The 27,317-nt window shown below is 38.3% G+C and overlaps 1 protein-coding gene across 1 annotated transcript in view; it reads right to left on the bottom strand.

Annotated features, from left to right (window-relative positions):
* CEP135 (centrosomal protein 135) overlaps positions 1 to 25,990 on the bottom strand; it is a 39,809-nt gene extending 13,819 nt beyond the window's left edge. The window contains exons 1-16 of the mRNA XM_070948942.1: positions 25,878 to 25,990; positions 25,370 to 25,560; positions 22,896 to 23,063; positions 21,081 to 21,222; positions 17,476 to 17,560; positions 16,251 to 16,379; positions 15,432 to 15,647; positions 12,293 to 12,358; positions 8,700 to 8,850; positions 7,513 to 7,706; positions 6,403 to 6,410; positions 5,537 to 5,678; positions 3,608 to 3,751; positions 2,945 to 3,022; positions 2,510 to 2,661; positions 1,393 to 1,508 (exon numbers count right to left, since the gene is read on the bottom strand). Coding sequence (XP_070805043.1) covers positions 1,393 to 1,508; positions 2,510 to 2,661; positions 2,945 to 3,022; positions 3,608 to 3,751; positions 5,537 to 5,678; positions 6,403 to 6,410; positions 7,513 to 7,706; positions 8,700 to 8,850; positions 12,293 to 12,358; positions 15,432 to 15,647; positions 16,251 to 16,379; positions 17,476 to 17,560; positions 21,081 to 21,222; positions 22,896 to 23,063; positions 25,370 to 25,560; positions 25,878 to 25,990 — 2,095 coding nt within the window. The remainder of the gene's footprint in view (positions 1 to 1,392; positions 1,509 to 2,509; positions 2,662 to 2,944; positions 3,023 to 3,607; positions 3,752 to 5,536; positions 5,679 to 6,402; positions 6,411 to 7,512; positions 7,707 to 8,699; positions 8,851 to 12,292; positions 12,359 to 15,431; positions 15,648 to 16,250; positions 16,380 to 17,475; positions 17,561 to 21,080; positions 21,223 to 22,895; positions 23,064 to 25,369; positions 25,561 to 25,877) is intronic.
* Between the last annotated feature and the right edge of the window lie 1,327 nt (positions 25,991 to 27,317).

The following is a 27,317-nucleotide window of genomic DNA, read 5'->3' as shown; positions in this document are numbered from 1 at the left end:
GCAAAACAACAACAATAAAATTTTTAGTTGGCTCACTTGCTTTGACCGTGCAAAACTCTAAGCCCTATAAGCACACCAGTGTTGGTGTATTTGTTCTGGGTTCCTCTGTTCTGAATTATGGGATTCTTTTATTGTTGCACTCAACAAATGATTGGGGGAAGAATAGTCAGTCATCCCAATTTAATTTAAAAGTGTATTGCTTTTTACAAACCTTCTGTTGTTGCTAATTTCGAATCAGCTATGTGACCTTGGAAAGTTAAAATCCTGGTGAACTTTGGAAATACCTGTCAGAGAATGACTGCCATTTTGACTTTTGTTTCCCCTTCCCCCAAAAGTTCTATTTATTTATTTTTTAAATGTATAAAGGTGTCAGCTCTATGAGGACTCTGGGCAATGTAAAATAAAAACACCAAGAAAATATATATTGTTTTTTATAATCTATATAGAAAAAGATTATAAAAACACAAAAATAAGTTTACACAAATGGAAAGTCCCAAAATCTAGAAAATCAACACACACACACACACACCCATTATATTTCAATAGCTTGTAATCTACACTGTATAATTATTAATGGCACGCTCTCTCTTTGATTTAACTATATATTCAGGTAGTGAAACAAATGGAATTTTTTGTGTGTGCTTTTTCCTTAATTAAGCTTTAGAATCTGTAATGCACATAATTAGAATTTCTGAAAAAGCTAATGGAATTAGAGCAGAAGGCAGAGCAAAACAATGTACTCAACACAGATTATATTTTGTAGAGAAAGGGAAAATTTCTATTCCTGATTTTATTTCTATACAATGACTCTATGAATTGGAGCAAACTAGACTTGATGTCCTCAGTCAAATCAATAATTTTGACATGCAGGAGACACAGTATTTTATGTTGTATTCTAGCTTTTTGTTTGATATAAGAACTCCAAGAACTTTTATCCCACTTTTTTATTCAAAGATTAAAAAGACAATTAGTGTGTCTATAATTCCTTTGAGTATTTGTTTTTTTTTTGTTTGGTTTTTTTTTGGCTAAAGGGGCCAAAATGACATTCAAGGAATATGGTCAAAATTTTGTAGTTGTTTATACAATGGCTTTTTATACTTAATTTTGAATAATTTTTCATTAATATTGTTTGCATGTACATTTTTACTATTAATTAATTTGAATAACATAAAGTTTAAAAAATACCTGTAGAGAAAGAAAGGCCAGGAGCTAGAATAAATTCAGCCTGAATGCTAAAGTATTCAATCTCAAGTTTGAACTGGAAATTTATTATTTGTCTTATTTATATTCTGTTTACTCCTGTTAAAAACCTGACTGTGAATGATTTTGTGCAGAACTGAACTAGATTATTTGTACTTCTTTTTCTTAATAATACAGTACAATCTCATTCACCTATTTTGTCCTCTAATATCTCAATTTCCTCTTGTGCTGATTGAAGTTCATTTTCTTTAAGAGTTAGTTGATGCTGTATCTCATCTAGGGATTTCTGAATCTGTTCATTTAATAGTCTGTAAAATCAAGACAGTTATGTTAAATACAATATTGGGCACAGGATATGAATCCATTTTTACTGTATCTTCAGTGGGTATTATAATTTATAAAGAAATAGTGAGTTAGACTGAGTAAAAGACCAATCAGTGCTATACCTTTGAGTCTAGATTTTCAAGAATTAAAAATCCTGTTTTCCTAATGAAAGTCCAAAATTGTCCTTTTAATTTTCTTAAGTATGGGTATCATCAAACATAATTACATATAGAAACTAAATGGGATACCTTTTAAGAAATACACCAGCCCCCAACTTTCCAATGAAACAGGAATTTTGTGGAGACTAAGGACTGTTACCAACTAGGTAACATCATCTGTGCGAGTGAATGTGGAATTGACTAGGACTAGGTTGCCCTGCCACTTAATATTAATTCCTGCATATCTGGTCATATAAACACTAAAATTTCTGCTTATCACTATCTAGGAACTCACATGTAAGAAATATCTGTGATATTAATCACTGAATTAATATTAATCTCTAGCATTGTCTCATTTCTAATCTTTTCTCACCTTTTCCCATCTTCTCATCTTTCCTACTATCTTCTCCTATTGATTTCTTATGATTTATCAATTGTTGTTTGTAACTTACGATTAATGATTGTAACTATGATTATTTACTATTACTTATTATTATTATATGTATGTGAGCTTATGCACTGGAGACAAATTCCTTGCTTGTCCAATCACACTTAGCCAATAAAGAATTCTGTTCTGTTCTATTCTAGTCTATTCCTATTCCATTCCATGTGTGTAAATTAATATAAACTTTTTCTAAACAAATTCAGCATAGGTTTTTCTTACTACTCAATTATGATTAGCCATATTATTACTTCCAGTTTGATTAACAGGCAAATGCAAATTGGAGACCTCTTTTTAGGGCCTTATCACTGAAGCCACAGCATCATAGAATGACACGAATTACAAATACGCATTTACTAGCTATAAAATACACAGCTGAGCTTACTTTAGTGAACTCAATTCTGACTTAAACTGTGCAGAATCTTCAGATGTATTTAAGAGCTGATGAGTCTTCATGTTTAGTTCATCTTCCAAAGAGCTTATTTTGTCTTTTAACAGTGACGCTGTAGATACTTGATCAAGACGTTCTGTTTCCAACTGTAGAGCAAAAGAAATTCCAAACCTATGTGACATTTTTAAACCTAATGTATTTTAAAGACTGCAAGATAAAGCAACCCTTCTCAATACGTTCCACTAAAATGGTAGTAAGGATCAATGGCAGTGAAATCCACAATAAGGTAAATTGCCTTGTAGTAACAGGAATTATTTACATATTCCATTTATATGTGGCCCCTATGAAATTTTCCCTTTTTCTTTCCAAATAATAATGAAATAGCGACTACATAAAAAGTTATAGCTCCAAATTGGGCAAAATACTTACTCTTTTAAGAGTGCTTTCCAATCTTGATACTTCCTGTTCCAATTTTAATTTATCTAAAGTATATTCCTCCTGCAGGATCTAACAAAATAAAGTAGACAGATCAGTAATGAGCCCTTTCATTAATAATATTAAAATATCCCCAAATTCCTCTAAATTTCTTGACAATGAAATGATCCAATAGTACATGAATGTCAGAAGGAAAATGGCATCTATTTTGTTTAATCAATATATAAATGTCTATAATAAAAAAATTCCCCAAATGTTTATTTGATTTATATGCCACTTATCTCTCTGCATAGCAACTCTCAACTCAAATGTTGACAAACAATATACTGTATATCAACAATCAATAACTGCAAATCAGCTGTAAATTTCTTTTTCCAATGTTGCCTAATATTTAACAAAGCCTCAAACTAAAATTACAACAGAAAATGTTTGCCATTTTGAGAATTTATGCTAAATTAACATTACTGTTATTAGTTTTAGCAATACTCTTAACAGAATGATTACGAAAGAAAATCCAAAATGCACTTTTTGATATCCTTATGATGTTATCAATAATGGTCTGAAGTGTTACAGGCCCCGGAGATAGCCACTTTAAATAAGAAACTAAGACCAAAATTATTTCATTACTGAAAAGTACAGAAAATATTATAAGCTGACCTTTAATTTCTCCCTCAGTCCTTCTTTTTCAGATGCTGCTCTTCTGAAATCAGCCAATGCGTTATTTCTTTCTTCTTCTGCATGATTTTTTGTTAGAAAACAGGTTTTTTTCTCTCTCCGTAGTAGGTTTAATTCATTCTGAGACTAAAAATACAAAATTAATTTTTTCCCCTGCCTTTATTAATTTAAATAAATAACTCAAGGTGTGAGCTTATGCTTTTCCCTCTTCCTATTTTCCCCACAGCAACCAAGTGAGTTGAGACAGTGGTGAAATCTACATTTATTTACTACCGGTTCTGTGGCCGTGGTTTGGTGGGCATGGCAGGAGAAGGATACTGCAAAATCCTCATTCCCTCCCCACTCCTGGGGAAGGATATTGCAAAATCTCCATTTCCACCCCATTCTGGGGCCAGCCAGAGATGGTATTTACCGGTTCTCTGAACTACTCAAAATTTCCGCTACCGGTTCTCTGAACTGCTCAAAATTTCCGCTACCGGTTCTCCAGAACCTGCTGGATTTCACCCCTGAGTCGAGATAGGTTAAGAGGCAGTGTTGGGCCCAAAGTCACCTGGCCAACGTTCATAGCTAAAGCAGGACTAGAGGTCACAGTGTCGTGGCTCCTGGTCTAGTGCCTTAACCACTAGACCAAACTGTCTCTCTAGTTTTTGAAAAATTATAATTGTATTGCAATTTTTAAAAGGCAAGCAAAAAAAAAAAAAAAAAAAAAAAAAGAGGAAAACAATACCCAGCATGCTACTTACGAAATGTATAATACTGAAGTGAACAAAAAAATAATAGAAAATTAATCAGAAACACTAAAAAAATGTTGATATTTAATAATATTATAAAATTTATAAAACTAATATATATTTATGTAAAATATTGTCTCCCAAAGGGAAATGTATTATTTTTTTATTATTAGAAAATGCAGCCGCCGGAAAAATGGGTTCATTCAACCTTTGATAGTTGAAGTAATAGTACTTTCCAATATCTCAATATAAATTTCTTAAGTATTCTCCATATAAAATAAAACCAATACACTTCAAAAACTCTCCGTTTCCACAATATTAGTGTATTATTGAAAATAACTTTGACATTTTTGACTTAAAAACATTTACACAGACATATATGCTACATATTCTTTAAACAGAAACTGGGCTTGACCAAATTAGCTAAATATATCTTCAAATTTCCTACACTGCAAACCAAGAAAATCTTGTTCCTAAATGTAATATTACTAAATAATTAATTTAAAGACTGTCTTTCTACCTATGTTTAAAGTATTTTTTCCTTCATGGAAAAAATTAAAATGAAATATTAAATAATATTACACATTGTTTCAAATATATATATATATTCATATTAATATGAGCTTGTATTAATATTAATATAGTAAATTTGATAAAGATTAATGTGTATTAGCATTAATATTAAATATTAATATTAAATATCTATGAAACTTAGCATCAAAACTCAATAGGCTTCCAATAAATGTCAAATGCCTAATTGCACTAGCCCAGGAAATGAATAATTTATTAAATTTAGATGCCACCTGACTCTCAAAAGCTCTGGGCAGCTCACACAAATCAAAGCAATTACAATACGCCCTGCCGAGTAATTACTAGACTATTAACAGAGATGCATAATATGTGTTTTTCATGCATATACTTATCTTCGTGCATTCACAAACTGCAAAACATGAAATTATGTTGGGTGGAATCTCAGGTTGTAACTATTCCTTTCATACATAGCAACATATGTGTCATAGGATAAATCATTATTCAGTATCTATACAACTATTTTGTTCTGCATTCACATTCTTCTTTTCTCATTCTAAACTGGAGTTTGCAATAAATCTAGCTTCTTTCTGATGAGACTGCAGATTTTCATTGTTATATATAGCTCTGCATCAAGGTTATATTTATTTACCTGTTCATAAAGGACACTTAATTTGTCTTTTTCTACAGTTAATAGTTTGACATTAGACTGAATGTCTATCATATGCTTTTCAAATCTGTCGAGCATAGACTGTAGCTCATCTCTCTCTCGTATAACTAACCTAAGATCTTCACTCTGCAAAAAGAGGAGGGGAAAAGAAAAAGTGAGAATATGCTTTATACATCCACATATGTATTCACCCATATTATTAAACATTTCAATAAAATACATTTTACTAATGACAGGATTGCAGTCCAAAAACAATCATCATTCCATGCTTTATAAATCATGGTTCATGTAGCACAAAGAATCATACAAAATTGGCCCTGACAATATTGTTAACATTGCCCAGAACTGGGGAATTCTGATTTTATGTCAGTTATCTAACCAGGATCTCAACATTCAAACATAGCACTAAAACTGTTGAATATATTCTGAACCTTCAGCCCGTAGATCTGTCCCACCTCCTCAAGTAGGGCCAAGAAACACCCTATTAATATATTTATTATGGTTAGTCAAAACAAGTAATTTTCTAACCATTTGCTACCCAGATTCAAATGCAAATTGCAAATTGCAGTTAGGCTAAAAGAGTTTCTTTCCATCTTCTCCTGTGGCCATGTTAGAGAGGGAAGAGAAAAATACACAGACTTGGTGTTCCCATATGTTTGTTAATTATAGGGAAATTATTAGATTTACAAATGATAAATGTTTTTCTATAGTAAAATTGCTTGGAGGAAATAATAGCATTTTTAAGCATGGCTTAGAGGTTAATACATCTACCTAATATGCAAGTAGCTCGGGTTCGAATTATGGCTAGCTGATGAGAGCTAAATAGTTCGAAATAGATCTATCTATACTAGTCTCCCTTTATTTCTTTGTCGGTAAAACATAAATTCAACACAGTAGCATTTTCTATTTTGCCTTTGTTTACTGAAACCTTTTAAGAATTTCATAAAAAAATATGTCAAGAAAAATAGGTAAATCTAGAACTACAAATAATTTCTAACATATTTACAGGAAGTCCTTGACTTATGACCAAAACTTATGTTGCTGATGAGACAATGGTTAAGTGAGTTTTGCCCCATCACATGGTTATGTGAATCTGACGTCCCCATTGACTTTGTTTGTCCAGAAAGTCACAAATGATGATGTAAAACTGATTCATCAGTTGCAAAGCGCCTGACTTTTGATCATGTGACCACGGGGATGCCGCAGCGGTCGTGTGAACAATAAATAAAATAAATAAATAAATAAAACAGTTATAAGTCACTTTCCTCAGTGCCCTTGTAACTTCGAACGATCACTAAACAAACTGTTGTAAGTCGAGGACTACCTGTAACTTGAGAGAGATTAATCATGCTTATTAAGAAAGAATATCACTGAATCCAATAAAGCTGGGAATCAAAGCATGCTAATATTTTGATACTAACAAAGCTACATTGCCTTGTATTTAATGTTAACTGGGGAAAACTAGCTTTTCCCCCTTATTAAAGTGTGTATTATTATTATTATTATTATTATTATTATTATTATTATTATTATTATTATTATTATTATTATTATTTCATTATATGTCTAAATAGTTGAGGATGCTGCCTGACTACATCATTTCTCTTTTCACTTTATTGGCTGTTAACAGCTTTTTTTTGTGAAATAATAGGCAGCTGTGATCGGGATCTCCTATTTGACTTCTTAGGAGTGACAAGAAATTGAATACAGGTGAGTGCAAAGGAGGAGGAGACCTCTAAAAGAAATGAGCCAAGAAATGAAACCCAGCACGCTGCCAAAGTATGAAAGCAGCCCTCCTCCTAGTAAATAATCAGTCTGCTACCAAAGGAATTATCTGACCCCGATCTGATGGCTAAGAGCATGCTTTATAAAGCTAAGAGTTGAAAAGATAATTTGATGAGTAATTGGACTATGTGATACCATTGAAGTATGAAGAATTAAGCACAGTAAAGCCTTACCTTTTCTGGAGATTTGCGCAACGGGCTAGATTTCCTTTTAAATATCTTTTGGAGACACTCTAGTTCTCGCTTATAATAGTCCCTGTCTTCCTCTATGGTCTTTACAAAAGCATCTAGGCGAGAAGGTGATTTGTCTCCAAGGGCTATGCCACCCTCCAGCCTCATTCTCTCTAACTCTATGACAAGTTCACGATCTGCAACAGACCACAATCGGCAAGGATGAAATTTCCATACACAAGAAGTCTTCAGCTAAAGCATTCGTTATGAAAATGATGAAGAAAAACTCTTTCAAAATTTTTCTGTTTTTAATGAAAAAGGGGAGGGGAAGGGAAAGGAAAAGGAAGATTTGCGATAATCCCTGTCAGTTTTCCTGCAAGTAAATTCAAAGGGGAAACTGGCAGGAAGTTCAAAATTGCATGCCATGATTTTTTGCCCGTCCTTAGTCATTCTGTTTCTCTATTTAGGTAGGTAAATATCTCTGAAACGATGATCCAATGGTTTAGGATTAAGGTTAGAGTTTATTTAATATTTGTCAGTTTTAGATAAAGGTAAAGGTTCCCCTCGCACATATGTGCTAGTCGTTTCTGACTCTAGGGGACAGTGCTCCTCTCCGTTTCAAAGCCAAAGAGCCAGCACTATCCTAAGACGTCTCCATGGTCATGTGGCCGGCATGACTAAACGCCAAAAGCGCATGGAACGCTGTTACCTTCCCACCAAAGGTGGCCCCTATTTTTCTACTTGCATTTTTTACGTGCTTTCGAACTGTTAGGTTGGCAGAAGCTGGGACAAGTAACGGGAGCTCACCCTGTTACGCAACACTAGGGATTCGAACCGCTGAACTGCCGACCTTTCGATCGACAAGCTCAGCGTCTTAGCCACTGAGCCACCGCATCCCCTTTGACAGTTTAATGCAATAATTATATTATTTTAATATACAGAAACCAAATATTTAAATTTGTAAAATAATGCTATACTTTATACAACACTAACAAGTTGTATAATGGACTCTGCTCTCCCGAAGAAAGGAACCAAAATCTGAAATAATTACAGGGAAACTATTTAATAAACAATTTAGCAATGAATTATGAAAAAGTTCCTGACTCTCCTTATTTAGTTTTTTCCTCCCCAAGATTTCATTTGAGGCTGAAAATCCATCTCCTACAGCGCGTGGGAATGTAAATACTTACTTATAATTTCAAGGTTTTCAACTTTTTTGGACCATCTATGGTTTTCTGCTTGAGTCTGGTTTAACAGTATCTCAATATTTTGTTTTTCCTCTGATTTTCCAAAGAGTTCTTCACTCAATTTTTCTTTTTCTCTGCGATAGGAAGATAACTCCTAACGTGACACAAATATTACAAAACTTAGAATTGTGGCTACAATAAAAATACATTTTTTTTAAAAAAACAATTTTTTAATCACATAACATTTCCATATACAGATAGTCCTCGATTTACGACCACGATTGAGCCCAGAATTTATGTTGTTATGTGAGACATTTGTTAAGTCAGTTTTGCCTCGTTTTATGACTTTTCTTGCCACAGTTGCTAAGTGAATCAGTGCAGTTGTTAAATTAGTAACACGGTTGTTAAGGGAATCTAGCTTCCCCATTGACTTTGCTTGTCAGAACGTCGCAAACAATGATCACGTGATTCCAGGACATTGCAACCAGTTGAATATGAACCAGTTGTCAAGCATCTGAATGTAAATCACATGACCATGGGGATGCTGCAATGGTTATAAGTATGAAAAATGGTCATAAGTGTTGTGGCCCATATGCGGCCTGTGCGGCTGGTGGCTGATTCAGACAGCGAGGAGGCTGGTGTGGTGCTGTGCCAGCAGCCTGTGCAGCTGGCACTCGAGTCGGACAATGAGGAGGCTGGGGAAGATGTGGTGCCAGAAGCAGGGATTCAGCCAGGGCCTTAGAACCTCCAGAAACTTCCATAAGTGAAGAGGAAGAAGAGGAGGAGCCTCTTCTCGATGCACGGGCGCGCAGAGCTGCCAAAAGGCAGGAGTGGCTCCTCAGGAGGAGGTCTCCTCGAGAGTAAGGCTTGGGGCTAATTGGCCACTCCCTTAGCCTATTTAAGAAGGAACGCCGACTGAAGCAATTTGCAGGGAACAACCGTTCACTCTCCTTCGTGCCTTGATCTTAGTTCTCTGCAAATTGCTTCTGGGCTTTCTGCCAACCATAGAAAGATTATTTATTCTTTGGATTTTTGCAGGCTGTTAAGAAAGTTAATTAACAGCCTTTGTTTGAGAAAAAACCCTGATTTTATTTTAGTAAACTAAGGTTTGAACACACAGACTTTGTGTGTGCTGCGTTCTTTGGGGTCCGTAGCTGGGGCAGAACAATAAGTCACTTTTTTCAGTGCTGTTGTAGCTTTGAATGGTCACTAAATGAACTGTTGTAAGTCGAGGACTACCTGTATTCAAATTAGATGCACCAAGTATTCATTGTTCCCTCAACACTGTCAAACTATTCACTAAGTTTGTAAAAATGAGCTCTGCCTTAGTAGTAGATTAGGATGTATGATGAGATAATAGAAAGATTTATTAAGATGTTGGAATTTATGTTAAAATTGTTTGTTCTCATTTGTTAAATTAGTGTACCCATTTGTGACCGGACCAAGACTTCGTTCTTGAAAAAAAAATTTTTATGTTTATGTAGGAAAAAATAAAAATAAAAATTACAAAAAAAACCTATTCACTAATTCTGCATTAGTATTACTATTAATCTTCTCATCGTTCCTCTCACCCATCTCCTCCCACTTATGACTGTATAACTGTAACTTGTTGCTGGTATCCTTATGATTTATACTGATTGTTTCCTAGTATGATTTGATTGCTTATTTGTACCCTATAAGTGGTGTAGCTTATGATTCTTGATGAATGTATCTTTTCTTTTCATGTACACTGACAGCATATGCACCAAAGACAAATTCCTTGTGTGTCCAATCACACTTGGCCAATAAAAGAATTCTACTTCTATTTCAAGTATTCATTGTATATCAGAGAATTTGACTTAGATACAATTTATTTTGTTGATATATTATTTATAAGATGACAACTAGTCAATTTATATTATTTATAGCTTATTCAACACCCAGAAGATGCCGTGGTGGAAAACCATCTATAATAGCAATTAGATTTATATACCGCTTTACAGTGCTTTACTGCCCTCTCTAAGCGGTTTACAGAGTCAGCATATTGCCCCTGACAATCTGGGTCCTCATTTTACCGACCTCGGAAGGATGGAAGGCTGAGTCAACCTTGAGCCTGGTGAGATTCTATCTGCCAAATTGCAGGCAGCCGGCAGTCAGCAGAAGTAGCCTGCAGTACTGCACTCTAACCGCTGCGCCACTGTGGCTCATAAAAACGAGATAAAATAATAAAGACAAATAAAATAAAAACATAGCAGTTAAAATATACTGTATCAAATAAAGATTATTAATAGAAAAGTGATTAAGAGATCCAAGCAAGGGTGAACTAAATTTTACATGAACAAAACCCGCCATTTCTTTACCTTATGCAAAGGGATATGTATAGCTAGCACTTGCCTAGTCTCTGGGGAAAGGCATTCCAAAGTCTTCTCCTGCATTCCCACAGAGTGCACTCTTCCCAGTCATGAAACAAGAAAGAGCTCCTGCACTCCAGATCATAGGCAGGTATATACTAGGGGTGTTCTCCTCAAGTACTGCAATCTTAAACAATTAAAGCATTTAAATGGGTAAGGAGATGCAGTTGGTAACAACTGCCCTCCCAGTGCAGTTCTTTGAGAATTGGTGCTATTTAGTCGAGCCGATATAACAATAACTTTGCTATATAGCCATATTCTGCACCAGAAGGCTTGAAGGGCAGACTCATTATGCAGTAGGACACAATACAGTGCAGCTAGCCAGATGACAACTCAAGTGACAAAATGGATCCAGGAGTCAAACCGGGCTGCAAATGATCTTTCAGAGAAAATGCAACCCCATCCAAAATGGACACTGATAACATTTTTACCCACAGTATTTTTAATTCTAGGATTGAGAAGAGTGAAGAATCTTACTCTAGCACAGCTTTATCATTTCTCTTTTATTATCTGATCTGTTACTACTTAAAATATATTCAAATAATAGAGAATAGCCTATAGTACAGTGGACTAAAGCACTGTTATTAACATCTGCTGCTTGCAATTACTGCAAGTTCAAATCTCACCAGGTTCAAGGTTGACTCAGCCTTCCATCCTTTCAAAGGTAGGTGAAATGAGGACCCAGTTTGTGGGGGCAATAAGCTGACTTTGTATAAATATGCAAAAGTATGAAGGCTATTGCTTAACGCATTGTAAACCGCCCTGAGTCTCTGGAGAAGGGCGGCATATAAATTAAAGCAATAATAATAATAATAATAATAATAATAATAATAATAATAATAATAATAATAATATGCCAAATTTTGTCCTCAGTGAAAAACCAGATATACAAATTAAATCAATACAATATTGAAAGTTTTCATCTAAATACTGCAAGATATTTTAATTCTACCAGTTTTATTGGAGGCAATCTTCAGTAGGATGGATATTTAAAATATTTGTATTGGGCTTATAAAACTTACTAATAAAAATCTACTACAATAGTGTCAATATAAAAAAGCAGAATTTTTATAAATATATTATTGATTTACTTTCTTATGCTATTAATAATTGTCATTAGCAAGCATGCATTAAATTCAAACATAAATATTAAAAAGTTTATTAAGTACTGTAAGCTAAACTCAGTTCAATAGGCATGTTACTTACTAACTTCAGTCTTGCTATGATCTCCTCGCGATCTTGTACTTCACTGCGTCTTTTTTTAATTTCTTCCTGATTGCATAAAATATATGTAAATATTATTTTTTAAAGTAACATTTTATTATAAAACTTGAGAAGTAAAATATTTATTTCTATATAAATTGTTGCATGAGTATTAGGACAGTCACTACTATAAATATCAGTCACCAAATAATTATCTCCTGCACATACATAGTTGCTATATTTTTAAAATAAGATTTAAATGTATTTTTTTCTGGTTTTATTTTATTATGCATTACTTCTGGAATACTGTATTTTAAAAACCTAACGGGCAAACGACTGTAAGTAAGCTGACTGGTTCCTACATAATTGTGAACCGTTTAAGATTGAAGAAAGGGAGGGAGGGAAAAAATACCAAGCTATCTAAAATATATTAGGGAGTTTTATATCTTGAGAAATCAGCTATTGAAGTAAAATAGCTGAAATAGTAGAAATCAAATTGAAATCTATCTGCATTCCCTAGCTGGTCTCAAGTAATTTCAATATTTCATCTGCAATATGGACTTTACAGAACTGGTGAAGGATTGCAAATATTTGCAATATATATATGTGTGTGTGTGTGTGTGTGTGTGTGTGTGTATGTGTGTGTGTGTGTGTGTGTGTGTGTGTGTGTGTGTGTGTGTGTGTATGTATAGTGGTCTCTCCCAAACCCAATACCTAGAGACTGTATAGCAGCTGAAAAGAGGATGGATGGAGTCAGATGAGTGTCAAAGTCATTTTCCGGGAAGCAATCCAGAGCATCCTGAAATACATCAATAAGCTGGCACCCAAAAATGAACTGCTGAGAGAATGCCTGAGGTGGCAGCTGACATAGAAGGAAGATCAAGCAGAGGAAGTGCCATGCACGACCTGCATGAGATGTACAACACTTAGCTGAGGTGGCTGACATTGGAAAAGCTTATCAATGGCTAGAAAGAACAGGAGAGCACTGAGGCACTGATCATAGCCGCACAAGAATAGGAACGAAGCACCAGATCCATAGAAACAGGACAGGACCCAAAGTGCTGACTATGTGGAGAAGCCTCAGAGACCATCCAACACATGGTGGCAGGATGGAAGATGCAGGCAGGAACAGCATCCACTGAATGGCACAACCAAGTAGCTGGAATGGACCCTATCCAATAAGAGGCTGTTCAGTAGTGAGAAAAATAGTAACTGTGACAGGCACCTAGGTGTACAACTGGACCACCACTGAAGTCTGAGCCAGTGTGTTGCAGCTGCCAAAACAGCCAATTCAGTCCTTGGCTGTTCTGCCCCAGCTACAGACCCCAAAGAACGCAGCACACACAAACTCTATACAAAGCTTATTTTACTCGAATAACTTAGTCTTTATCAACCACAAGGCTGTTAATAAACTGTCTTAACAGCCTATCAGAATTCTAAGATAAGGTAATCACAGTCTTACTAGAGTTGGCAGAAAGCCCAGAAGCAATTTTGAAGAGAATCCAGACGCGAAGGAGAGTGAACTAAAGTTGTTCCCTACAGCTTGCTGCAAGTGGTGTTCCTCCTTAAATAGGCTAATGGAGTGGCCAATTAGCCCCAAGCCTTACTCTCGAGGAGACCTCCTCCTGAGGAGCCACTCCTGCCTTTTGGCAGCTCTGCACGCTCGTGCATTGAGAAGAGGCTCCTCCTCTTTGTCCCCTTCACTTAAAGGAGCTTCTAGAGGTTCTGAAGGCCCTGACTGAATCTCTGCCTCTGGCACCACATCTTCTCCAGCCTCCTCACTGTCCGACTCGAGCGCCAGCTGCATAGGCTGCTGGCGCAGCACCACACCAGCCTCCTCGTTGTTGGAATCAGCTACAATCTGCACAGGCCGCTGACGGGCCACAACATTGGCTGCATCAACAAAGGGATAACATGAAGATCATGAGAGGCAGCACTACCACTGTGTACTGCACTAGTGAGGCCACACTTGAAATAGTGTGTCCAATTCTGGGGCCACAGGGCAAAAAAGATGCTGAGACCCTAGAAAGAGTGCAGAGAAGAGCAACAAAGATGATAAGTCTGGAAACTAAACTGTACAACGAACAGTTAAGGGAACTAGGTGTGTCTAGCCCAGTGATGGCTAACCTTTTCCGGACCGAGTGGCCAAAGCGTGTGCGTGCAAATGCATGTGTGTGCACCCGAACCCCTAAAATGCAATGCACGTGTGGGCTCCACACATGCGCCCTGCCCCGTGCATGCATGCGCACCCCCAAGTGCCCCACATGCAACCCCCACGCACCCCGCACATGCGCTCTCAACCCCACATACCCCGCACCCCCATGCATGCATGGCAGAGACCCGAAGACCAGCTGGAGGCGCAAGCGCAGGTATTCCTTATTTAGCAACTGCCTCGGACAGCAACGGTTTCCAGTTACGATTGGAATGAAAAAGTGCAATCTATGCCCACATTTATAACCTGTGCAGTGTCTCTCTCTCTCGTTCACATGTTTATCATTACAGCCAACCAAGAGTTGCCCCATGATATGCTCCTGCCCACTCCAGAGCAGAAAGAATGACTAAACAAGCTCTCTCTTCCTTTACTGCTTTTCTCCACCGCCCAAAGCTTCCCTAAAAAGTCCTAACTGCTAATTAAAAAGCTCAGCTCTGTGACCTTAACTGAATGCTGGGCCACTGGCAGCTGCTGCCTGAAAGTGAAAAGCTCTTAACCAGCTTCATACTAAAGACTTGTTGCCTTCTTTTGGTTAGATATTCCCACAGAGTTCTATTAAGTAATCTTTATGTAGCTTTATGAAATGCTAATCCTCTTCAATATTTTAAGAAACTCTTAATTAGTTTCTGGGCTAACTTCAGAACTTTCCCACTTATCAAATCTAGAAAGATGTTATATACATTCTAATCAACAGCAAAATATAAAAATTCTTATTCATTTATGCAGAACAATTGTACAAAACCATTAAAACTAACATTATTAATTTCATTTAATTAGTAAAAATATAAGAAAACTTTTTCAGCATACAACTTTTTAGTATGTAAGATTTAAAACAAAAAATGAACTGTGAAAGAAAACAAAGTGTGGAATGTTTTCCCAAGGAATTGGAACATATTCTTGATGTTCTAGTAATTCCCGAAATTTTCTTACCTTAGCCTCTCCAATTTCTTTATCTGCAGTTTCAAGCACAATTTCTTTATGCCTCTCCAACTGTTGGGCCAAGTGATCAATTTCAGTCAATTCTTGACATAGTTCTTCATTTTTGTTGCTTAAATGAGCCACCTCACTGGTCATATTTTGCCTGCTATCCAAAAGATCTTCTATGCGCTTTTCAAGCTCTTTGTTTGTTTGCTGTAGAAATTCAACCTATAAATATTGACACCATGTATCCAGTTAAATTCACCTGAACAAAATTTAGGAATTCCTTCAAGGATCTTCCCTAATGAACAAACAGTACTTTCTGCCCTTCGAATACAAATTAATACATTAAATCTGTGAATCATAAAAAAGTCTCCTAAGTTATATATAATTGTGTAAGTTATATGTTAGACCTCAGACATTTCAAAAGAGAACTGGAAAGGCATATAAAACATAATTAAGATAACCTTAATTACAATCTGCATGCATTCATCAAGCCAAGATACCAAAAGTAGTTCTCCAGGAAATGACAATAATTACAGTGAAATCTCATTTGAATGGACTAATTGTGTCTGTTATTCATTTGTATGAAGATGCCATTATCCTGCAAAATTACATAAATTGACACCTGGCCTTTTGCATTGTTTATGTAATGCTATCATTATGCCAAATGGCATGGAAATTTTACCCATTTGCATTGGGAAGTCCATTTAATCAAGGTGTAGAAAATGGAAATTTCACTGTACTTTGGCTAATGTTAAGAGGATCCATATTTTAAAGTTTTAGGTGATGCTTTAGATGTAGAAGCTGAAAGACAATCAACAGTGTTACCTGCAAATTCAAGTGATCAATAATTTTTTCATTACTTTTGCTTTTGGCTTCCAGAGATATTACATCATGAGAACGACCGCCATCTAGTGCGAATGCTAAACGTTCAATCTCATTGTCTCGGAGCTCAACCTTCAAAGAAAAAAAATAACTGCGTTAATCCAGTCAGTACTGTAAGTCTTTCCCTATGATATAATCACACACATGCACTACTTGACTAGCAATAGCACTTAGACTTATACATCACTTCACCACCTCTCTAAGTGGTTTACAGAGTCAGCATATTGCCCCCACCACCACAATCTGGGTCCTCGTTTTACCGACCTCGGAAGGATGGAAGGCTGAGTCAACCTTGAGCTGGTGAGGATCAAACTTGACAGTCAGGAGAGTTAGCCTGCAATAATGTATCCTAACCACTGAGCCTGAAGCCAAGAACACCAGCAATAGTAGCTATCCAACCAATTCACCCACACTCATTTCCCAGGGTTTTCCTTTCTCTCTACCTCCCCTTTGCTGCTGCCAATGTCCTTGACCTCAAGTGCAGCATTAAAAAAAAAGGAAATAAGGACTGTGGAAGATTAGGAAAGAAGTTGAATATGGTGCACTTGAAGCCAAGGATATTGGCCATCCCATCCAATCCTTCCCAGCCCCAGCGATACCACTCTTTTCTTTCCATATCTCCCCCAATTGTACTCAATATTTCATTTTCCTGCTGTCCTCTCAACTCTCTTGCCCTTTATGTCCAGGACTTGTTCAGACATAGAAATGAGAATATTTTAACCTGGAAACAAAGCATGAGAAACTAGCTGCTCTGTGCATAGAATGATTTGTGCGTAGATTGCACATCTCTAATATTAAGAGATGAAATCCAGTTTGGTGAAGTGGTTGAGATGCTGGCCTAGAAACTGGGAGACTGTGAATTTTGGCCTCCCTTAAGCATGAAAGCTAGCCGTGTGACTTAGGGCCAGTCAATCTCTTTCAACCGAAATCACCTCATAGGGTTGTTGTGGGAAAATAGTGTAGGAGGCAGGGGTATTAGATATGTTTGCCATCATGAGTTGATGGTGTATGTGGTATATGTAGATACAAATATATATGTATACTATAGCTCTAGATGTACATATATAGAGAAACGGGACAATAGTAATAAAAAACTCACTTCTTCAATATTACAGAAACTATAGATATTAGCAAATATGTAAGCAAAACTATTAAGAGCTTAATATACCTGTTTGCTGTAATTTTTCATTTCACGTTCAGCTATCTCTAGTTTTTCCTGCAAGTCGTCTACTTCAATCTGCAGCTCATGAATTCTGAAATATTCAATACATACATAAACCACCTTCATTTTGGCTCTGTCATGCACACAATCTTCCAGTTTTAAATACATTTACGAAAAAATGTTTTCCTTAGAAATTTAGAATTTTGTAGAGATCCTTCCCTGGTAAGGAGATTCACAATTAGATAGGGGCCTGCACTGTCATGTTCGTATATTATAGTATGAAAAGTTTCCACAATTTATGGCCAAAGATCATCCAGGGGGAAAAAATGAACTGGTAGAAGATTGAGAAAAACATGGTTTCACAAAATCTAAATTCCCTTTACTCTTAAACAGGACTTCCAAGTATTTATTGGTTCAATTTATATTTATTTATTGGTTCAATTTATATGCCACCCTTCTCTTGAGACTCAGGGCTGCTTACAATGTGTTAAGTAATAGCCTTCATACTTTTGTATATACCTGCTTAGTAGGGCCTTGCCCCCCCCCCAGCGGTGTTCTTTTTTATACAAAGTTATCTTATTGCCCCCACAACCCGGGTCCTCATTTTACCTACCTCGAAAGGATGGAAGGCTGAGTCAACCTTGAGCCTGGTGAGATTTGAACTTGCAGTAATTGCAGGCAGCTGGTGCTATTTAACAGCACTTTAATCTGCTGCACCACCAAGGCTCTTCCTTTCAAGTATGAAAGAAACTATATCACTTTTAGATCTCTTATATATAAAAGGGGGAAAACAAGCAGATGAGCTATTATAAGCTATTATGAGCTTGCTAGTCACATACCTGGCTCCCTACCATGTGGCAGCAGCCCTGCCTGAGCTGCTTGATGTTATAGCCGCGGTGGCTGTTGACACCCCCAGGCTTATGGTCATGGGGGATTTTAACCTGTCATCAGTTGGCGAGACATCTGAGGTGGCTCGGGAGTTCATGGCTTCCATGACGGCTATGGACCTGACCCAGTTAATTTATGGCTCTACTCTACTCCTTCGCCTGGACCTTCGAACCGCCACACCCCACCGCAGGGAGGCGGAACCGACCAGGTGGTTCCGCCCCAGGCGCCTGATGGATCCTGAGAGATTCCAGATGGAGCTTGGGCCATTTCCTGAGGTTCTAGCACACGACTCGGCTGAGGACTTAGTGGCTGCCTGGGATAGGGCGGCGGCTGATGCTTTAGACCGAGTCGTGCCTTTGCGGCCTCTGACCCGGCGCCGGTCTCACCTGGCTCCTTGGTATACTGAGGAGCTGAGGGAGATGAAGCGCCGGAAAAGACGCCTAGAGAGCAGTTGGAGGACTAGTCGTTCTGAATCCGACCGAACACTGGTAAGATCTCATATTAAGAATTACCTAGTGGCGATAAGAGTAGAGAAGAGTAACTTCTTTTCTACTCTTATTGCGTCATCAGATAATCGCCCAGCCGCCCTGTTTAGGGTGACCCGCTCTCTGCTCCATCAAGAGACGCGGGAAGACCCCTTGGAGGGTAGAGCTGAGGATTTTGTACAATATCTGTATGACAAAATTGCTCAGATTCGTGAACAGCTAGACTCTGACTGGATTGATCCAGAGGAGATGACAGGGGCAGGTCCTGAGAATATTATTTGGGAAGAGTTTGATCCTGTGACTCCCGAAAGCGTAGACAGGATACTGAACAGACTAAATGCGACCACATGTTTATTGGACCCGTGTCCATCCTGGTTGGTACTGGCCTCCCGGGAGGTGACGCGAGGCTGGCTCCAGGAGATTATAAATGTTTCTTTGAGTGAGGGTGTCTTTCCCACCGTCTTGAAAGAGGCGGTGGTGAGGCCCCTCCTCAAGAAGCCCTCCCTGGATCCAGCTGTATTAGCAAATTATCGTCCTGTCTCCAACCTTCGCTTTGTTGCAAAGGTTGTTGAGAGTGTGGTTGCACGACAACTGCCTCAGTACCTGGATGAATCGAATTATCTAGATCCGTTCCAGTCGGGATTCAGGCCCGGGTACAGCACAGAGACAGCATTGGTCGCATTGGTTGATGATCTCTGGAGGGCTCGGGACAGGGGTTGCTCCTCTGTCCTGGTCCTACTAGACTTCTCAGCGACTTTTGATACCATTGATCATGATATCATGCTGCACCGGTTGGAAGGGTGGGGGGTGGGGGGCACTGTTCTACAGTGGTTCTCCTCCTTTCTCTCTGACCGGTCGCAGTCTGTGTTGACAGGGGGGCAGAGGTCGACCCCGAGGCCTCTTATATGTGGGGTGCCACAAGGATCGGTCCTCTCGCCCCTTCTATTCAACATTTATGTGAAGCCGCTGGGTGAGATCATCCGTGGTTTTGGGGTGAAGTACCATCAGTACGCTGATGACACCCAGCTGTACATCTCCACCCCAGACCACCCCAATGATGCCCTCGAGGTGATGTCCCGGTGCCTGGAGGCCGTACGGATCTGGATGGGGAGGAACAAACTCAGACTCAACCCATCCAAGACCGAGTGGCTGTGGTTTCCGTCGTCCCGATATAGTCAGTTGGCGCCATCTCTGACTATTGGGGGCGAGTCGTTGGCCCCCACAGATTCGCAACTTGGGCATCCTCCTGGACTCACGGCTGTCTTTTGAAGAGCATATGACGGCCGTAGCCAGGAGGACTTTTTATCAGGTTCGCCTGATTCGCCAGTTGCATCCCTTTCTGGATCGGGACTCGTTACGCACGGTCACTCACGCCCTTGTCACCTCACGCCTGGATTATTGTAATGCTCTCTACATGGGGCTCCCCTTGAGAAGCACCCAAAGGCTCCAACTGGTCCAGAATGCGGCCGCGCGGGTGGTAATGGGAGCAATGTGGCGCTCTCATGTAACCCCCCTCCTGCGCGAGCTGCACTGGCTCCCAGTGGTCTTCCGGGTGCGCTTCAAGGTTTTGGTTACTATCTTTAGAGCGCTCCATGGCTCAGGACCAGGGTACTTACGAGACCGCCTCCTGCCACCAATAGCCTCTCACCGACCAGTTCGCTCCCATAGAGAGGGACTCCTCAAGGTGCCGTCGGCCAAACAATGTCGACTGACGGCCCCCAGGGGGAGAGCCTTTTCTGTGGGGGCACCTACCATCTGGAACGGGCTTCCCCCGGAGTTACGAAACATCCAAGACTTACGCATATTCCGCCGTGCCCTGAAAACATTTCTATTCCAACAAGCTGGTCTGGCCTAACTCTCCCTTTTTAATTGGCTTTTAAACTGGCTTTTAAATTGGGTTTTAAACCTCTTTAGATAAATTTGGATGTTTTTAATCTTTGAGCCTAAATTACTTAATCTGTTTCTTAATAGTTTTTAACTTCTATATGTATTTGTATTTATTATGGCTGTTCACCGCCCTGAGTCCTTCGGGAGTAGGGCGGTATACAAATATGAAAAATAAATAAATAAATAAAAAATAAGATCTCCACTATACTCTTCAAATCTAATCTACATAATTGATAAGTAAATAAATATCTCTGTAGAAATGTTCAGTTTCTCAGTCAAGGATAGGGTAATATAAATATGTATAAATTATGCATTTCTTCTAAAACTGAAATATTGCTAAAGCTTAATCACCTGTTGTCAGCCACTTGAAGAAGATCTGCAATATATGGGTCATTCGGTTGAGGAACCGGATAGGCGCCAATCCCTGAAGGAGGAACTGGCTGATCTATTTGCATACGCTGACGTCGAAATGGAATATTTCGTTTCTTACCACCTTCAAAGATAAATGCGTTTTACTAGAACTTTGGGCAGGTCATGTCTTTTCATACATAATTCATATATAAAGTGGAAATTACAGAGTTTCGTGTTTTTGAAGTAAAACTATTTATCAGCAATACTTTAAATAGGATCTTTTTTGTGATTATGTGAACAGTAAATAATGCATTTATTCACGTGCTAATTAAAAATCGGTAACATAAGCAATCTTGGTGCTGCAATAAAAAAAATTATGCACGATTAAGAAACACCAAGGACATACAAATACATAAAATAGTGACAAAGCAACCTGCAGTCTTGAGGGTAAAGGATGAGTTTAAAGAGTAAAGTGAGTATCTTAAACCTTGCTAGTGGTTAAGGCATCATTTCACCATCTAAACATCCCGTTCTTAGGATAATTTTAAGTACAAGATGTAAGGCACCACTTTACCCCATAAACTACCCCCTCCCAAAGACTCCAATTTTGCCCCCACCTTTTCATGCTGCAATAGAATTTTTGTGCATCGTGCAGACCAGAGGACACAGGGGTGGGGGAGGCCCTGGGAGGCTCAGTGAAAATCAAGGCCTAACTGCCCAGGGCCTGACAGAGTTTTCCCCATCCTCTGAAGCATCCTGGGCTCTGATTCCCACCCCTAAGGGTTTGTGCATGCCTTGGACCTGTTTTTACACCACCAACCCTAGTGGTATCTTGTGCCTACTTCGCATTTCACCATATCACAAACCCTCCTCCTACTCAATCACCAATTGTGCTCAATGCAGCCACTCCGAAAATGGCACTTGCTTCCTGGATGGAGACACGCAACCTAGGGACAACCGAAGAGCGGAGTGGCCTGCTTTCTTTCCCACTGCAAGCTCCAGAGCTCTTCCAGTGGTAAATGTGTGATCGATGATGAGAGTTGGGAAGGAGGATGTGAAACCCAGTTCAAGGCTGCAGGGGACCCAATTGGGGAAGGGGGAAGCAGGTCCAAGGCCTGTGGACACCCAGTGGGGCAGGATGGGGAAGATAAGTGGGGGTGCACTGCAGCATCCCTTCGGTCAGTTGTAAGGGCAAATAATCACAAATTTCAGAGGTCAGGGGGATCCTGTAGCAGTTATAACTTTGAAACCAGGTTGTAAATAGCTTTTTTGGGGTGGGGGGGTGGGGGTTCCATTGTAATCTCAAATGATTGCTAAACGACCAGTCATAAATCTATTATCTGGGATTTCCTGGTACTCTCATCCAAGTACTAATCAGGCCTTAGTATTTTTGAGTTCCACCAAAATAAGTTAAGAGGCTATTCCCTGACATTTTCAAGCAAATTAGTAACTATGAGTCACTAAAATAGGTTTTAAAAAGTAAAACTGAGAATTGAAGACAGCATAAAAATAGGAAAACAGAATTTGTACTTGGTATTCAGAGAATAAAGATAGTTTACACCTTCTTTGAAGTCCACATAGGAAAGTTACTGAAGTTTTTAGAAAAACAGTACAAGAGTCCATTGAAATACTCATTCATTTGTTTTGCCTATGCTCTTCGGGATCAAGTGCTTAAACTGATACTTTGCTTCTAAAGGAGCTAAAGGATCCAGAAGTAAACTAAAGTTACTTCAATAGTAGTAAGAGTGCACAGAATTACAGTCCAATAAAAGGATCATCAGACCAGAATGGTGAGCACATAGGTTGTCACTGTACCTGGCGTCTGTACCACAGCTTGTAGATTTTTCTCTTGAAGCTGTTGAATTTTGTCAGTCTTGGCTTTGTTTTCTTTTTCTAACGACCTCATTTTATGTATATACTGATTATTCAAAAATTTCATATCCGAATTCTCATGTTCAAATTTCCTCAAAGTAGCTTTCAGATCTGTAAGGAGGGGAACAATTTGATTCCATGCTTCTGTTTTAACTGCACAAGGCTAACAATAAGAAATGCTTCAAAAACTATTTTCTTGTATTATTTAATTATTATAAAGCTGCCCAAAATGGCATCTGGACATTATCAAAGCCAACACCAGGCAGAGCACAGAACAACTGAAAGAAGTCATGCAAGATCAGAAAATGTTTAGCGGAGAGAGAGAAAGCGCATGTGAGAGAGCTGGTGGACAGAATCACCAAGAATTGGCCATGACTGAACAGAAAGCAGCAGCCGCCTCCTCAAATTACATTGACATATTTATGATTATTGATCATAATCATAGGCAACAGTATGCTAACAGAGCTCATGTATACAGCCATCACCCTTAATAACCCCCAAATTCTTTGTTCCATCTGGAATTTTTTAAAAAATAAAAAATGCATAGGAAGCTAGCACGTTGAAAAACAAGAGAGCCTTGGTAGTACAGTGGTCTAAACCACCCTGTTATTAACACAGCTGCCTGCAATTACTGCAGGTTCGAATCTTACCAGGGTCAAGGTCGACTCAGCCTTCCATCCTTTCTAAGGTAGGTTAAATGAGGACCCAGTTTGTGGGGGCAATAAGCTGACTTTGTATAAATATACAAAAGTATGAAGGCTATTGCTTTGTAAGCTGCCCTGAGTCTCCGGAGAAGGGCGGCATATAAATCAAATTTAAAAAAAAAAAAGTCTGCATCCTCTTTATTTCCAAGAATGGCAGAAGAGCAGCACTGTTAAGAAATAAGAATGGTATTTGAAACAGCCCACTTGGTGAGAAAGAAAGAAAGGAAGGAAAAGTAGAGGACATTCGTGGAGCTGTAGACCAGGTCTGTGGACCGGCACTGGGCCGCAGCATGCCAGAAACTGGTCCATGCAAACAAGCAAAGCCCCATCCATGGAATGCACGCAGCACACAAAATCACGCCCCTTCCGGTCCATTGAAAAACCTCTCTCCACAGAACCCGGTCCCTGGTGCCCAAAAGGTTGGGGGGGGGCGCTGCTGTAGACAATATGGAGAAAAGCAAAGGAATATTGCATGACCTGCTGCAACCATTTTAGCAGATTAGACTACTATAGCATTCATTCTATGAGCCTCTCATATTGAGTATACATGCTCAGGACTCCAAAAATATTGCATTCATTATGATGACAAAATTGTTAAGCAAGAATTAAATCACTGGCATTATCAATGATTTAATGGCAGATATTCCTCAACTTAATACCCATTAGAAGTTATGACAGACTCCCCCTCAAAAGAGACTTACGACCTGGTTTCAGAGTTCTGACATCGCCTCCCCTTCCTCATCTTCTGATTGCATTTTGGACGCTTGGCAACCAGCTCACATTTATGGTTGTTTGCAACGCTCCATAGTCACGAGTACAATTTATGACATTTTTCGCCAGAAATCAACATTTACTTCTGGCTTCCAGCCAAAACAGGGAGTGCTCCTAATAACTATAATATTTGCTTAATGTCCAGGGAATTATATGAAGTGGTTTTATTTCTCTTACAAAATTTGTGCATTTAAAATGTTAATTCTGTACAATATACGGCTGCCTTTGTTTAAGTCCCATCCATTTAGCCACCATTTGAAGTTTCAACGGTCAGCTTGGCAACTGGTTTGCAATGACATTGCAGCATCCCATGGTCACACAATCACCATACGAAAACTTCACTGCCAGCTTTCAACAAGTAAAATCAATGGGGAAGCCAGCAAATAGAGATGCTGCGACTACTTGCAATTTGCTTACCAGCACCAACTTAAATTGCTAGAATGGCCATCATAATTCGGTACGGTCACTTAACATCGTGACATATGACATCAGTCAGCAATGGCGTTTCCGGTCCAATTACTGTTGGTAAATGAGGACTTTCTGTATTTACAGACACCAGATTAATGTTTAGCTCAAAAGTAGTTTCTTAAAAACTGTTTCCAGATTCCTGGTCTGAATCTGCTTGCACAAAAAAAATTCAGTGGTTTCCTGATCTTTTAAATGAAACTTAATTGTATAACCAGAATTTAGCCTCTACTTTCATCTTCTTCCGAAATTAATTGAAAATTGAAAAAAGTAAGTGTGATATTGCTGTTTCCCCTTTGAGCTTGGTATGGAAGAGGGGAATAGGAGATGTTATTTATCTTTAACAAAACCCGTAGGTGTAGCATCAAGGTAGAAAATTTGCAGATTTAGGGACAATATTTAGTTAAAAACAGATAGCAAAAACAAACTGCAAAATCTAAGGTAGATTTTATTTTTTTTAAAAAAAAATTGTATTACCTTTGACCTGATCTTCCAATTGCTCTTTCAATTTCAGAACTTCTAAGTGCAATTCATTATTTTCACGTGTGAGCCTAGCATTTTCTTCTCGATAAGGTTCCAGAACAACATCAAAGTTACTGCATTCTTTTTCAATTTTTCCAGCAGATAACTTTGTGCTCCGGAGACTCTCAGTTGTATGAACAAGGTCACTAAAATTAATAAAAGAAATAATCAAAATACGGAATATTGAAACTGTATTTATAATTTCCTACAAGTATTCTATTGAATCACCACATAATAAATAGTAACCATATATTTTGATTACTAATCAATTCTAATGTTTTCTTTCTCAATATGCATGCAAAACAATAGGTTCATATTAATTTAGCTTTAAAAAAGATGCACAAGAAAAATCTTACATCCTTCCTGCAAAAAGGGATACTACTTTATAAATTGCTAAACTGGGTCCTCTTCCATAAAGAATTGCACTGTTCCAAGCATTTTTTTTCTATTCCTTTTTTAATACCTGAAAAGTTTCTCCACCAGAGGCAAACTTTCTACTCCCAGTGGTTGTCGATATCCCAACTGATCCAATCGTTTCCTTAAATTAACAAACTTCCGCTCTACCACTGTAGTCATTGTGAAGATTCTCTATAAACAAAAAAAAATGGGTTCAAAAAGGGGACCAGTAAATAAACCTATACAAATTACCATACACTTATAACATTAACTTTTAAGACCAAATCACATGCTTGCCAGCACTGAGTGAATTCATTGCAAAGATGGGAATGGTATTCTGGCAATTCAAATTAGTAAATAAAATCAACAGGGGAAGGTGTGGATCCAAACAGAACCCTGATATAATGATATTATAGCACCTGGCTATAGTAACACTAATAACATACAGTATTATTAGCTATCACCATATTTTTATTTTTTATTATACATAACTCAAGGCGTGAACATGCCTCTGCTTCCCATTTTCCCACAACAACAATCCTGTGAGTTCAGAGAGCGCAACTGGCTGAAAGTCATCCAGCAGCTTTCATGACTAAAGGAGATCTAGAACTTGCAGTCTCCTGGTTTCTAGGCCAGCACCTTAACCACTAGTTAGACCTTGACTTACAGAAGAGATTCATACTAGTTCATCCCAAAGTGCATAGCTAAATGTCTATGGAGATTCTCAATCATCCAAGTCATAGTTGTCCCAAAGGTGCTTTTTCAATTGGCAACTGGGCTTTCTGGTTTTCCTTTTCTAAAAAAGATGTTTCGCTTCTCATCCAAGAAGCTTCTGAAGGCATTTCACTTCTCATCCAAGAAGCTTCTTTGAAGACGTTTCGCTTCTCATCCAAGAAGCTTCTTGAAGACAATTTCACTTCTCATCCAAGAAGTTTCTGAAGACGTTTCGCTTCTCATCCAAGAAGCTTTTGAAGACGATTTTGCTTCTCATCCAAGAAGCATCTGAAGATGTTTTGCTTTTCATCCAAGAAGCTTCTTGAAGACAATTTCACATTTCATCCAAGAAGATTCTGAAGACGATTTTGTTCTCATCCAAGAAGCTTCTGAAGCTGTTTTGTTTCTCATCCAAGAAGCTTCTTTGAAGATGCTTTGCTTCTCATCCAAGAAGCTTCTGAAGACAATTTCACTTCTCATCCAAGAAGCGTCTTTGAAGGTGCTTCGCTTCTCATCCAAGAAGCTTCTTCAAAGACGTTTCGCTTCCCACCTGAGAAGCTTCAAAGAAAAAGAAAAACAAGAAAGTCCAGTTGCCTCTTGGGAAAAAAAAAAAAACATCTTTGGGACATACTAGTTACTAAAAAAAAAAAAAGTCATTTCACAAAAACCACCAGTTCAAATACTATTTAAGCTCTTGTGAGGGAAAATAAGGACGCATGTCATTTCTGTCTTGGATTAAAGGACCAGAGCGAATATATATCTGGGGTAAAATCCAGCAGGTTCTGACAGGTTC

The sequence above is a fragment of the Pituophis catenifer genome, unplaced genomic scaffold (genome assembly GCF_029215685.1).
Source record: "Pituophis catenifer annectens isolate HBS135680 unplaced genomic scaffold, rPitCat1.0.hap2 SCAF_8, whole genome shotgun sequence".
NCBI classification, from domain to species: domain Eukaryota; kingdom Metazoa; phylum Chordata; class Lepidosauria; order Squamata; family Colubridae; genus Pituophis; species Pituophis catenifer.
Note: the sequence above shows the minus strand (reverse complement) of the source record. Positions and strands in the feature narration are given on the sequence as shown.